The sequence below is a fragment of the Netta rufina genome (assembly GCF_964035555.1).
Source record: "Netta rufina genome assembly, chromosome: 20".
NCBI classification, from domain to species: Eukaryota; Metazoa; Chordata; class Aves; order Anseriformes; family Anatidae; genus Netta; species Netta rufina.
The window spans coordinates 12,064,062-12,078,988 of record NC_140144.1 but is presented as its reverse complement, the minus strand read 5'-3'; the positions used below and the strand labels follow the sequence as shown (position 1 = coordinate 12,078,988).

The 14,927-nt window shown below is 54.7% G+C and overlaps 1 protein-coding gene across 9 annotated transcripts in view; it reads right to left on the bottom strand.

Annotated features, from left to right (window-relative positions):
- MVB12B (multivesicular body subunit 12B) overlaps nt 1–7,875 on the bottom strand; it is a 114,960-nt gene extending 107,085 nt beyond the window's left edge. For 3 of the 9 annotated variants that reach the window (XM_084299057.1, XM_084299065.1, XM_084299064.1), the window contains exons 1-2: nt 7,430–7,541; nt 1,684–1,806 (exon numbers count right to left, since the gene is read on the bottom strand). In XM_084299057.1, the coding sequence (XP_084155183.1) occupies nt 1,684–1,806; nt 7,430–7,492 (186 nt within the window). In that variant the 5' untranslated portion in view covers nt 7,493–7,541. Of the gene's footprint in view, nt 1–1,683; nt 1,807–2,852; nt 6,047–6,359; nt 6,547–7,429; nt 7,542–7,808 lie in introns of those variants that run through there. The other 6 variants (XM_084299062.1, XM_084299058.1, XM_084299061.1 and 3 more) reach the window with 6 other exon arrangements.
- Between the last annotated feature and the right edge of the window lie 7,052 nt (nt 7,876–14,927).

Sequence of the window (14,927 nt, the reverse complement as noted above, 5' to 3'; positions counted from 1 at the left end):
GGAGCCCCTGCCCAGACATCCAGGCAAGAGGGGCACAGCCCCGCGTTCACCCGCCCCAGGGGCTGGGCACCAGGACGTGTCGTGATCCCTGGCACAGCCACACCACAGCAGGCGCTGTGCAGTGGAAGGACACCGAAGGCAGTTCCTGGGGGCCCAGCACAGCCCCAGGCACAGAGCCACGCTGCGGCTTCGCCACACGCACGGCTGAAGGAGGAAACGTGTGGAAGCCACGCATCAGCTAAAGAAACTGCAGCCAGCAAACACCACCGCTGGCGACAGCAGGGACCACTGGCCCCGGGTCAAAAGAGCTCCTTGTAAACGCAAAGCAAAACAGAAAAATCAGAGAAAAGGCAGCCTCCGCTCTGTGCCCCCTAGGAGAGAGCAACCCACATTCACAAGCATTATTACAACACCGCTGTAATTGGATTAAGCCACAGGAAGAATCTTTTATCTTGTTTAGTTTAAACTGTGCTAGTGCTAAAGTTCCCTATTAAACCTCAGACAGGCTATCTGGGGTGAGCAGCTCTCTGCCCAGCCATTTAGGCAGAATGCAATTCTGTTATCACAACTCTCACATTGTCCCATGCTCCTTTATCAGGGCAAGCAGCTAATTACACAGCCTGGCTCACACAGGTAATCAGCACTCAGAAAAATGCAGTAAATGCAAAAACCCCTCCAGGTCTCTCAGGAGCCTTTTCTCACACATACACACACACACACACACACGGACACACCGCCCCTTATTTCAGCCTGATCCCTTTTCTTCCTTCTCACACCATACAGGGCATCCTGCACAGTGATCCAGATCAGGGCATCCTGCACAATGATCCAGCGATTGTACGTGACCCAGAGCTGTAAATGTGTGAGCAAAGCCGCAGTCCATGGGTTTCCACGCTCAGCTCCACAAGCTGTGTGACACTGAAAACCCAAGGTGTGACGTAGAGCAGCTGGAGGATACACAAAAAGGGACCACGTCTTCCCTAGCAGTACTCTGCAAGGTCAGCATTTCATGATGTTTCACTGTTTGGGACGCTCACTTTATAGGCAAAAAACCAATCACGTTGGTGGCTATACAGCAACCAGTCCAGGGAACAAGCAGTCGTTACGCTGTGTCCTCCATCCACCCATTCCCATGTTCATCTCTACTGTATCCAGCTGCCTTCTCCTGCTGCCCAGCCTCCTGCCAACGCTTAATTTAGAGGTTTGCATTCTGTCCATCAAAATTGCCCTTGCAATTTCAGCTGGTTGTGAAGCTATTTGCTTCCCAATCTGGAGCTTCTCATCATTATCGTGCAGTGCTGATGTGTGGGATTAAACAGCTGATGTGGGATCCATTTATTCAGAGATGTAATTTGCGCGATACTTAGGAATCCTTCAGGATGGATGTTACCAGGATCAGTAAATTTACTTGCCACGGTGGCCAGCTGTTTCTGCAAACCTCTCCTCCAGGTAATTATGCTCCTCTTGGAGCACAGATGAAGTGGCATGACTGCACCCACAAACCTCCACTGAGCAAATGCACTGCTAAGTACCTTGGGCTGAGAGGTGGGCAGCTGGTTACCAAATTACTTCTTCAAACCCGTCTGATGGCAAGCCCTCTGTGGAAGAGATGCTGCTCCCAGCAAAGCCTCATTAATGCAGAACCAAAGCAGTAGCGACAGCAGCTGAAACAGCTCTACTTACTACATCATAACCTGTCGGTGCGCGGTTCCGGGATGCAACCACACTGACGCCCGTGATGGGATCCATCGGCAGGTCAGGCAACGCATCGGAGAGGTCTCGCACTTCAGGCATCATGGACTGATCCTGGAAGAAAGGCACAGCATTAAAGGGCTGCTGGGCAGCGCACCTCAGCGGCACAGAGAGCACCGAGAGCCTGCGTGCGTGCATGCCACAGTGCTTGTGCTGAAACACCACAGACTGCCAAGTTAAACACAGGATTAGGCCAGACACACCTTCTGCACCTTCATTTGCTTGATAAGAAGGTATGTTTGTGCAATGCCCAACAGGTCTGGAATTTGGGCCAGCAGCCTCTTCTGAGATTAACTTCACTGTTTCCAGGACATTTAGCATGGGCTGGTCTCCATTTACCAGTGATGGGAAAACCCAAGTTCATCCCTTCCCCCCCAGATAAAGAGCAAATTTCATCCCCCAGTCAGGCTGGTTGAAGCAGCTCTGCCATTTTAAGCAGCAAGAAAACTGCTGGTAATGGCTTCGTTATGAGGTTCCCCATCCAACACAGGCATCGGGCACAGCGAGGGCTCCCCGGCGAGGCAGCAGTCTCACTGCACCCTCCTGAATGCGACCGCGTTCACGTAGCAGCACAGATGTATCTGGCACTATATGCAAATCTCTGCTTGCTGCAGGGAGCGGAGCGCCAGGGGAGCACACGAAGCAACACAGGACGGTCTGATGCAAAGCAGACAGAGGCCTGAGCATCCTCCAGGAACAAGGGAGAAGAGAATGCTTCAGGGGAAAGAGCCGCAAAGAGGGAGAGAAGCGGGTGAAACCAACCCATTTGGAGAGATGCTGCTACTGGAAGCAGGGGGAGAGGACAAGAGAGCTGCCAAAATAGCTCACTGAGGAGGAGGAGGAGGAGGAAAGGTGCCACTGCCTCAGCAAGTGGTCTCCTGCAGAGGCCGGCAGCCAGAGCCAGACCTCTCAGGCTCTCGGAAAGGACTGCCCCAGGACACTGCCCCCATGCACCTGCAGACAGAAGGGCAGCACCGTGTGTGGAGGCACACCGCCGCGAGCAGCCAGACAAGCTGAGAACCACAGCTACCTCATCCAGTTCCCTCTTAAGAGCAATGAAACCCAGCGCTTCGAGGCCACGGAGATGGCCAGTTACTTACTGCTCCTAGAAAAGGCAGAGGTGAGTGCTGGTGCCAGTAGGACCTGGGTTTTACACTTCACAATGCCCAGTCTGAACAAACATCGTGCTGCAGGCGACAAGAAAAGAGCAAGTCTGGGCCCTGTATAAATAACAATGGCACACAAACAAGCAGACTGCCTGAAGTGACCAAAACAAAGGAAACAAGTGCTCGAAATGACGGAAATACCACTGCCAACGACCCAAATCGAGGACAGAGCTTTGCTTCAGCGCCTGGTAAGCATCCAGCACGCAGGCAGCCAGCTGAAGCAGGCCCACTCTTACCCACACGATTTAAGCTTCCAAAGCACAACTAGAAGGGCACCCTGACCCCTACCTGCTCACCCCCTTCCCCTCACCGCAGCCTTCACGTCGTCAGGGCCAGCAGGGAACAAAGGGCTGTGCAGCTAACAAAGCCACTGGGTGCTGCTCAGACAAAGCCAGCCCTGCTGCACGTCCGCACTGTGCCCACGAGCTCCTCAAAAAACCTCGCAAATAATGCAGAAACTGCCTAAAATGAGCAGAACTCGGCAAACTTAACGTGACTGTAATAAAGAACTTGCAATGTGTTCTTCATACGAATGCACGTCTTCCCACGTCGCTCACGACAATTTGTTGACTTGCTGTTACACAGCAGGAGCTGGGGGGTGACGGGTGCCGACAGCGGCTTCTGTTGGACCGCTCGGAGCCGCGGTTCAGGTAAGCGATGGCAGTCCCCAGTGCGCCACGGAACGGCACGCAACACGCCTCAGGGCTGGGGTCTGCGCGGGGCGCTGAGGATGGGGAGGGCTCGGCCACCCCGCCCGGCCCAGCCCGGAGCTGCCTTCGGCCCAGGGAAGAAAGGCACCTCTGTCGCAGGGCCTCTCGCGGGCCGGACGCACGGCACGGCAGGGGGAGGGGAGAGGAAGCCGCATCAATCCGCACTTTGTCAGGGCTCACACAAAGCCCCTGCGCGGCGGAAACAGCGGAGGCCGCGCACGGAGGCGTGGGGCTTCCTGCCGGGGCGCGGGACGGGCAGCGGGCACGGCAGCGCGGGTTCGGCCACCGAGGGTCCCTGGGTGGTACCAAGGATGCCTCTGGAACAGACACGGAGCGGCAGCAACCGGTCTGTGCACCCAGACCAACGTTATTCTGAGCTCTACACAGGTCAAAGAGGAGCTTCTGGCTGGGCAATCACACCGACAGCAGCTACATCTCACATCTCCCTCAGGGTGCTTGCTGCAAGTTTGGTTTCTTTTCTAGCATGCCTTTGAACTTAAAAATAATAGAAAAACCAAACAGTGAAAGAACAAATTAAATCGAGGAGACGGATTCTATAAATACTCCTATCAGACAGCTTGTTATTTTAACGAAGTTCTCTTTAAACAACTTAAGTTTGACCCACACGCCTGCCTAGCACCGTGGTGGCTGGGAACTCAGAGCAGCTGACCAGGGAACAGCCCGTCACATCCCACGCTCAGCTCTGCTCCCGAGCTCTCTGAGGGCCTCTGCTGCTCCTCCTGCCGCATGGTTGTGCTGGGAACAGCCCACAACAATCACAAGAGCATTCCTCCCCTCAGCTGGGAGCATGCTCCCTGGAGGTTCTCAGCTGCAGGGCCACATCCAGCTCCCAGCACCGAGGGGATGCCGGGCACGAGCCCCGGGACAGGACGTAACGCCAGCCCCGCCGGGACCGCTCAGACAAAGCCTGCAGGGAGAGGCCGTGCCTGCCCCGCACCGCTGCACGCATCCCGCCAGCACCGGTCCCACACGGAGGGCAGAGCAGGATGCCCACAGGACGAGGCACGAGGATGCAGAGCTTTCGGCTGCAGCGCTGCCAGCTTCGCTCTGAACACCTCTGGCAGCCTCAAGCCGGCTGTGGCACAGGGGGCAGGAGGTGTGGGGCTCCTGGGCAGCCTGATCCCAGCTGCACGATGGGGCTCGCAGCAGCTACTGGGGAAGCCCTGCGCTGGCCAGCACGGCGGGAGATGGACCGGCAGAGAGGCAGGTACAGGGGTACAGGCTCTGCGCCCTGCCAGGCCGGTGGGAACAGCACCCATGCTCTCGGCAAGCTCTGCGCAGGGCTTCAGACTGCTGCAGGTCAGCAGAGCCTCATCTTCCTCGTGGCGGCCCGAGAACGCAGGCAGACTCCCTCTCCAGAGCAGCAGGCAGGAATATCAGAAACTGACCTTCCTGGAACAAATGCCAGCAAAACCAGCCCAGCCCACCAGCAAAGCCAGCGCTCCTGCTCCAAGCCCAGCAGCAGGCGCCCTGCAGGCAGCGGGCACCGGGCAGGCTCCGCGCAGAGCAGCTGACCGGGTGTCCACGAGCCTCGGTGCCGGGAAACCCTCAGCCCATGGAGCAGAGGCCTCGCAGGCAAGGCAGGGGAAGCGGCCTTCTGCCTGGCCCTCCTGCCACCCAGCCGCACGGCAAACAGGCACGGCGCGGAGAGCAGAGGGGGCGCAGACAGCACAGCCCTGGCATCGCCTGTTTCCTTCCTTTCTGCATTCTCTCACTCTTGCTAGCTCATCTCTGATTTTATTAGTTTATCCTAGGCACACTTTTCTACTGGCTTCACTGTCCATTTAGAGCGTTACAGGACGGTGACCTGACCACATGCACTACTGAGCTTTGGCTGGGACGCAGGCGTAACAAAGGAACACAGTTTTAGAGACAAAAGCGTTATTTTGAGTTTGTACAGCGCTCTCCCCTCTTGGTGTTTCTTTTCAACAAGTGAGGCAAGCCCAGGAGCCAGTGGCAGGTGAACAGATCTGGGGACGTATCTGCCATAGAAACTCCAGCAAAGCAGGCCAAGTCCTGAAGTTAAACAGCAGAGGACTTCCCACAGAGCAGAAAACCATGAGCTAAGGCAAAACTGAAAAAAATAAATCAACTACCCAAGTTCCTGCACTCTGCAGGAAATAATCCTATCAAACCAGAGCAGACGCTGCCGAAACACTCATCCACGTGCTCGGGTTATCGCTGCCTCATCTCGTGAAGGAGGCGGGTACCGCCGGCACAGCACGGACTGCACCGAGGTTACCCCGGGGCTCTCCTCCACACACCCTGTCCCCCCACCGGGGCTGCCAACCCCCGGGAACAGGACACAGCCCCTGCTGGGCTGCTATTTCTGCGGCCAAAGCACAACTGTTTGAGCCAGAACAGAAACAGGAGACCACAGCAGGACATGCAGCTGGGACCCCCAAAGCCTCGGTGTCAGCTCTCACCAAACGGAGGCACGTCCGGAACCGTCCCCACACCGACCCCCACCCCCCGCCAGCCTCCCCCCGCAGCTGGGGAAGTGCCGCAGCTCCTCACCGACCCCAGAGGAAACAGGAACCCCAGCACGGGGCGAGCTAAACCCAGCGCTCGCATTGCTTCACAGCAGATGGGCAGTCACTTGCGAGGAGTGTCCTATTTCAAACCAAAATAGATTTCCAAATGCAGATGACCTTCTACCGGGGTAGCAAAATTTAAATGACATTCAGTTTGCTTATTTCTGTCTTGGTACCTGTGCGGACAAGTCCCCGGCAGCCACAGCGCCTTAAACCTTGGGACTCACTTAGAGAAGCGGGCACTGCAGAACTGGAACATTTTGTATTTATTTTCACACCTCCAGCAGCTCAAACGAAGCCTTCTTCCCAGTACACCGACAAAATACAATAGGCAAAGCAGAGAGTTACAGGGACAACACCGAACCGCACCGCTAACCTGCCACGGGACACGACAGGCTCCACCAAGCTTTGTGTTTGCACGCTCTCACTGGGTTTAAAATAAAAACAGGATGGAGAAATGTAAATGTTAACGTGACCAGCTGAACTCCTGAAGCCCGGCTCTCCCATTGCAGCTGAGGACCCAGCTGGAGCTGTAGCGACCAGTCCGCGAGCATCCCAACTCAGGGAAGGCCGAGCAAACACTAACGCTCTGTGGATCTTTGAGAACCCTTCCAGAAACCAGTGAAAACTCCTAAGCACCGGCAGGGTAAGAGGTGAGCAAACAAAACTTGGGCAGCTCAGCCTCCCCTTTCTGGCTCGTTCAGCAAAGACACACAGCGCGTGTTCGTCACCTCCAGCTGAGCAGAAACCTCCGAGCAGGGCTGAGGGAGGAAAAAGAGCAATCGAGCACATCCACGCCACGAACACCTGCAGCAAAGACCGAGAGAAAGGCAGCGCTGGGGGGATTTTCTGTAACCAGCCACACAACGCCCGCAGCGAGCTGTTCGCTAGGCCACGGCTCCAGGACTCGGCCAGACCCCCGGCCGCCGAGGCTGCGGCCCCCGGGAGCCCCCAGCGGCCCGGCCCTGCCGCAGGCGGCGCCCCCAGCTCGGGACACCGACACCGCCCCGCGCCCGCCGGCCCCGCGCGGGGAGCGACCCCCGGGGGCGGGCACCCGGCCCCGGCGGCACCCGGGGGCTTCGCGGCGGGCCCGGCCTCACGCGCGGAGCTCCGGGAGGGGACGGGAGGGGACGGCCGGGCCCCGCCGGGCCCCGCCGCGCCGCCCCGGGCCCCGCGGGCGCTGGCAGGGCCGGGCCCGGTCCCGCAGCCCCGGCCCGGCCGCGCCGAGGCCCCGGGGACACTTAACTGTTGCCCGCGCGGCGGGCGGCGGCTCGCGGCTCCCCCGGCGCAGGCAGAAGCAGCTCCTCATCGCCCGGCGGGGCGGCGCGGGGCGGCGCGGGGCGGCCCGGCGGGAGGAGCGGCGGGGGGGGGGGGGGGGGGGAGCGGCCTGCGCGGCCGGGCGGAGCGGCGCGGGGCGGGGAGCGGCGGCGGCCGGGGCCTCGCCCGGCGGGGCTGGGGGCCGGGGGCCCGGGCCCGGGCTGCGGAGCGGCGGGGCCGCAGCACGGCGCAGCTCGGCCGCGCCCCGCTCCCCGCCGCCGCCGCCGCGCACGCCCAGGCCCCGGCCCCCGCCCCCGCGCCCCCCGGCCCCGGCAGCCCCCGGCCCGGAGGAGCCGCCCCGCACTCACCGGCGCGGCCTCCACGCAGCGCCCGACGCGAGGCCGGCACCGGAGGCAAAGCCCGGCCCGGGGCCGCGCCCGCCGCCACACCCACGGCGAGGCCGAGCGGGGACGGGGTCCCGCGGGGAGCAGCCCCGGACCCGGCCCTCGAGCGGTGCCCCCGCCGCACGGACCGGGGAGCGCGGGGCAAAACCCGAAACTTCGCCAAGCCAACGCCGCGCCTGGGTAGCGCTGCGGTGGAAACCTCTGAGGAGCTTCTGCCGCTCTCACCGAACCGCGAGGCTGGGCCCCTGAGCTCCTGGAAGGCAGGGGACGACCGGAGGAAAAAGCAGAGAGCTGTAGCTCCTGAGCTCCTCGTCCTAAACCAAGCTGCATCTTGGACAGTGGCAGCAGCTGTTGTAGGCTAAGGAAGAGCAAACTGCACCCGACTGAGCTCGTTCTCTTCTTGAGAGGACAGCTTGCGGTGGCTAGGGGACAAGCAGTTCTGGGAGCCTCCCTAGCTTCGGTGATATATTTGATTCTACCGCTCACCAAGGCCCAAAAATCAAACTAAGCAGGCACAGTCCAGAGAGTTAAGGGTTTGACAGGGCAGCTGGACAACCAGAAGCCATCAGAGGCCCGCTCACAGCACAGAAGACGCCTTGAACAGAGGTGTTGTAGAGTTCTGGTTCTGCACATTATCACCACATTCCAGCGATGAAATGAGAGCACAGTTGCTAAATTAGCAGACGATGCAAATCATAGCATAACCTGGAACGGCAGTGTATCCTGCAGCTGTAATCATATAATCCTGCAGCCATCCTGCGTTCAGCTCTGAGCACCTTACTTCAAGGGAGATCATCAAAAATAACCTGAAGAACAGGAAGATGGATGTAAGGACTGACATCAATAGCCTTTGATGCAAGACTGAAAGAGTTGGAGTTGTTAAATGAAAAAAATGGGCTGAAAGATGAAGTAAAAGAGGGGAGAAAAACATTAATTTGTAGGTGCATTAAAGAGGAGGGCAATAAACTGTTATGTCCTCTGTGGCTAGATTACACAGTGGTGGGTATGAATTGCAGTAAGAAAGGTTCTGCAAAGGTATGGTGAAAAACTTTACAATGAGGCAGTGAAGCACAGCTTGGACAGTTTTTCACAGGATCACAGAATTGTAGGGGTTGGAAGGGGCCTCCAGATATCATCAGGTCCAACCCCCCTGCCAAAAAAGATTCTCTAGAGCAGTTTGTTCCCTAGAGCAATTTGCCCAGGTAGGCATCCAGATGGGCTTTGAGTATCTCCACAACCTCCCTGGACAGCCTGTTCCAGAAATCAGATCAGTTTTGTCCCTGATCAAGTTAAAAGACCTCCTAAAAGCAGTTTTCAGACATCACTCAGCATTCCCTCAGGGCAGGCACCGGACAAGGTGGTCCCCCAGGTCTGTTAAAGACAAACACTACCTGCTGCCTGCACAGAGCCAGTTTCATTTGTCCTGGAAACACGGTGCTCCTGTCCCATCTGCCATTTCCCTCCAGTAAAGCACATTCAATTTGCACTTACTGAACAGAGGTAATAGCCACCTATTCTTAACCACAGCTCTGTTCCATCACTGTTCAACCAAGGCATTCTGGCTTCAACCACATGCAGCCCTGATTGCTGGTAGTGGCTTCTGGGTCTAAAGATTAAAATACATATATAGAGAGTTAAGGAATACAATGCCTTTTTTTTTTTTCTCCTCTTTCTCTTTATTTGGAGAGTAATTTAGACAGAAGGAAAGATGATGCCTGGTGGAAAAGAGAAATATGTCCCATACATAATATATGCCCCAAATGCCCTATTACAAATACAACAAGATTTCCTGAAGTGGAGAAGTTGTTACACATTACAGTGTGCTAATGCTCCCCCATGGAGATGCTGATACTGAGTCTTTAGTGTAATAATATTAAAAATCCTCGAGTTTCAATAAGATTCTCCCTGCTACCACAGCAGTATGAAATGAATTGATTCCAAAGGAAGACTAATTGCTGCTTAGTATCCACAAAATATTCTAAGATACACTGCAAACATATATCCCAATGTGTCTATGGCACGATCTGCAATAACATTTTTTTTCCAAGATACAAGTCACTTTCTAGCACAGTTCAGCTGCTCCTTCCCTGCAAGGAGCTGCCCCCAGTGAGCACCACCCTGCAGCACGGCATCGGCTTCCCTGCTGGAGCTGGGGGTGGCTGGCACAGCTCGGGGTGAGGGCTCAGAGCTGCTACAAACAGAGACCTTGAAGCCTTGGCAGAGTTTTAAGTCTGAGGGAAAGGCACTATTGTGTTCTTTCACAGAGCATAAGCACAGGCTCTGAATCAGCAAATACATGTACTTGTACACTTCGTATTGGGTATGTGAATAACTATGCTGCAGTTGGTTAATCTACCACCATAAAGTTACTCAAAAGTATAAGTATTAGAATTGTTATCCACTGAATATTTTAACAGTTCTTCAAGGTGTGTTTTTTTTTTGTTTTTATTCAGCCACATCTTCTCCCTTGAGTCCCGCAGTCACAAATACTGTCCAGTTCACCCCAGCATCTTGTTTTTGGGATGCTGAACAGGAGGAATTTAAGCCAATCTTGGCTATCACAGTGGAGCTGTGGCTGTACACACACACCCATCCTTCTCATCCTCCAGAACCTTGTTTTAAGTTACCACACATACTTGCCAGGGTTGTTAGCAGTGCACAGGGGCTCTACTTCTGTTACCCCACTCCAGCAGCTTGGATCACCCCCCTTCCCTTGGATCATCACCTTTCCGGCTAAACACCAGAGCCAAGGCCAGCCCGCTGCTATCATTCCTCAGGGCCCAATGCTGGGGACAGCACTGGTTCACAGCGGGCTCATACAGCCACATGCACCACCCCACCCTGCTCCCTGTGCCTGCCTTCAGATAAAAGCCAGCTGCATGCTGAAACTGCTGCTGGTCCAGGCTCAGCTGCTGCCACCTGGTTTTATGCACACAGATTTGTTTAGCCTGCTGCCTTTAAACTTTGTGCACCAGCAGAGTGTCTCCATACAGCTACTTCCCTTCTATATTCCTCATTTAAACTTTGATTATTCTGAAAGGAAATAGGTCCTCGTATCTCCTGTGGAGGTTTTAATTTAGGCACCTCTGCAACTGGGGAAGGCATAGCTGTCAATGCACATCTCCCAGCCATGAGTGCATCCTGGAGAATAGCAACTGGCAGGTAGAGTGAGGGAAGTGCACAAGCACAGACTGTGTCCTGAGAGGGCTCTGGGTGGCTTTTATCTCTGATTCCCAGGCAGGGTTTGCCAGGAATCCTGGTGGTTACCAAACCTTCATCCTCAGAGACAGCGAGAGCCTTAGGCACTGCATTGCCCTGGCTGAAGGTCAACAGCAATAGAGCTGAAACACCACTTCTTAAAATCACAGCAAATTCTTAACTAGAGGAAACAACCCATCCAGGGCAGGTTTTTGAAGACTTGCAAGCTCTGCAGCAGACACCTGCCTTCTCCTGGGATGCATGTGGGTTGCTTTTTAATAAGGAGATCGCAAAGCATTTCAGGTAGTGACATGATCCTGAAATGCAGGAATATTTCAGGAGCTCACTGTAATAAAAAAAAAAAAAAAAAAAAGACCACCCACCAGGTTTCACAGCATTTTTTGCATTTCATTGTACTTTGAGTTTAATCTTTTAGTCTTATTCAAGAAGGCTGTGTAGTATTTCCTGCAGAGGAGTACAGTTTACTAGAGCAGTTCCTGGTTTTGGCTGTTTGACATACCTTGGTGCACATCACTGCTGCAGGCCAGGCTGCACGTGGTGAGCAGAGCTCCTGGGCAGCCAGGCGGGCGCTCTGCAGGCCTGCAGCCCCGGCTCCTCCAAGCTGCTCCAGCAGAGCAGGAGCTTCCACTTCCCCACTGCTGCTGCACCGACACTTTCTTCTGTCCGTTTCGATTTGGTCTGGCCACAACATCGAGGAAGTGCACAACACCAGCTGAAAGACAGCACGATGTCAAGAGACATTTCTAAACTGAAACTTCCACCCTATTCTTCTGTCAGCTCTGTGCTTTGCTCACCTACCTGCAAGGCCCATCAGGGAAAAGGCATGCCTCACCCCATATCTTTGTCTTTGGGCAAATGAAAGTAAAACCCCAAGCGACAGCCCAAGGTTTGAGCCCACAGCACAGCTCCCAGGTCTGCCGGAGCCACAGCACATGTTCAGCCCCCCCTTCCCCTCCAGCTGCAGCCAGACAGCCTGGTGGCACACAGCTTAACTGTAAGCATGCCGTGACCCCAGGTCAGGGTGCAAAGGGTGATTTTTTTTTAGAAGCACCAAGTGTCTTTATGAGTACATAGCTTGCAGACAGTATTGGTATGGGACTGCAAGAGCCTGGGCAGAATGCACAGGCCTGTCTTTAAAGCACAAAGCAGCAGCAGCGCTCAGCCCACTATTTATATATTATGGATCATAATATTTAAGTGGCCTGGCTATAACCCTGTAACTAGTTTTCCTTGACAGAATGAGTATTGCTCAGAACATACTAACAGCTGTCTGTAAAACACATTTATGAATTGTTCATAAATTTCCGGACAGCACAACTGCAGCACTGATGCCTGGCCACTGATCTCCTGCAGCCCCACGCTGGCAGGTCTGGGGCGAGCTCAGGCTGTACCAAGGCACTCCCAGGGTAACTGGAGGGTAACTGGGAGAGGCGAATTTCATCAAATATCAGGACAAAGACCTGACAAGCTGTCACCCTAGCCACCTGTTGGAGAATATACAACTGGAGCAGGCTGGGCCCATCATATTTTAACCTTAAAAACAGAAAGCTTCTTGTAGTGGTGTTGAATGCTGCTGCAGTGAGAAGGCAGCACCTCAGGGCCCCATGCAGCCAACAGAAAGCATCAATAAGTGAGAAAGGCATGTGAACATGCCACTTCAGCCACTGGTTGCTTCCAAAGATGAGCATTAACCTTCTTAGAGCAGTACCAAAGGAGCCATGAACAAGCCAAGGGCCAAGGACACAAGCGGTAACTGCACTATGATGCCTGTGTACTATGGACATGAGCACACCAGGAAGGGCTCCTCAGGCCAGGACATCAGCGCAGAGGTGATGCATGGAGAACAGACAGCTCTGCTCACCGATGTGAGGTGTCCTTATCTGTCCCTCAGGTCTGGCTCCTGTCCTACCTGGTGACAGAGCTGCTTGGAGGCACAAGCCCCACAGCCCCCATGCCAGGCCCTGCTGGGGGCTGGATGTCTGCTCAGAACAGCAGCGGGCAGCTCACTCCCCTCCTTCATTCATGCTGGTTTTGCAGCTCCCAAGGCAACACTGCAGCTCATGCAGGAGCCTCAATACAGAAGGAAAATACAGAAGAAAAAAAAAACATCCACTATTTAGTGTTATCAGTTCCTCACTTAGCCCCAGGTCAGCAAAGCACTAAAACAGATGTTCAATTTTAAGCACATGCTTAAATAGTTCACTGAATTAAAGGAAGGGCCACAGGGTCAGGTACTCAATGGCAGCCCCACAGGGACAGCCCGAGTTTCTGCGTATCGCAGTGAGACAGCCCAAGTGAGGGCAGCCAGTCACCAGGGCATCAGGGGCTCCCCCACCCCACGTGAGGGTGCTTGGCCATGGGCTGGGCCAGCCCCTGTACTCTTGCCCCAGGTCAAGGTCCGGAGCCTGTTGGGTTTGGGGCAGGGACCAGCCGTGCAGAGCAGAGCTGTAGCAGGCTGTCAGACACCCTGGGGTGAGCCAGGGGCAGGGGAGGTGCAGGCAGCATCCCACCGGCACCCACAAGCACATGTGCAGGACCCCGCAGGGGAGGCAGCTCCCCCCCGCCAGCTGACTCCCTCCAGTCCCACCCCATGCACATTTACAGTTGTTTGCAAGTACGCTCACTACCTGGAACATCACATGAGAGAGTAATGCCTGGAAAGTTATTAAAAATATCCTTTACAGCTAATTGCACTGAACCATTGTTTGTGATCCACTTTGCAACACAGTTTATCAGGAAAGTGTACTGTTTTTCAAACTTGCGTGCTTTCTTATATACTCACTACTAAATATCACTGGTGCTGTGTTCCCAAATATAAGCCCTCACATTGCATTATAGCCCACATCAGTTAGGAACTAAGGTACACCGACATACAACAAAATCATGATTTACAGAGCACCAAGTGACAGCCACAGCCAGGGCGACTGTTTAGCCTTGCCCTTGTGAAACAGGCTCAAGGCACTCCTCATCCAAAGGAGGTCCAGGAAAAGGGACCTCCATCAGCTCCCTCCAGGCCAAAGCAGCCCTGGGTGGCACAGCGAGCAGTTTGCCCAAGGTGCTGCTGTTTTAATGGCTCAGCACTGAAACCAGGCTCTCCAGCCCCCACGGCCAGGACCAGCCCCATTTGTTCTGCAGAGACACCCTGGGACTAAGTTGTACCTGCTCTTCCACCCAAACATCAGGGAAAAAAACACTTCTATGCAGCTTAATTACCAAGGACTGCCACACACACAGGTTTTCAGATTATGAATAATAGCTACAGTAAGATGGAGACTTTTGCTTGAATGATTTTGAATGATGAACACATTTGGGGAAATAATGTTTTCTTTGCAAACCTTCTCTGATGAAATACCTTGCTTTTTGGCTCAGGGCAGGAATTGCCAGGGCTTCCTTGAAGCAGGAGTAAAGCCTCAGGCACAAGTTGCCCTCTCCTTTAAGCAGGAGCAGGCCACTGCAGCAGCCATTCACTGCTCAGGGCCCACCAGTGCAGGCTAGAGGCTGGCCTGGGGTGTCCCTATGGCCACTGGAGGGGCAGGAGGGAGCTGGACTCAGCACATGCTGCTCAGTGCAGTAATTAGTCCTCCATGGGGATGTGTGCAGGGAAAAGCCACGGTTAGTGGTTATTGTGGATGCAGAACTGCTGTCCCAGGTACATGCTGGCAGACACCAGCATTCAGATGACCTGGCGTTTGCATAAAGGAATGCTGGTGAATAATTTAATAGGTGAACATTTAGCAGGCAGTGACAGTAAGTCAGGCACAGTTCAGCTAATTTTGCAAGACTTTCTAAGAGCAGCCTCTTCATTTAGCCATACAGAACCTCAAAAGCATGGTTCTGATCTTTAAACTTATCAAAGCAGAGCCA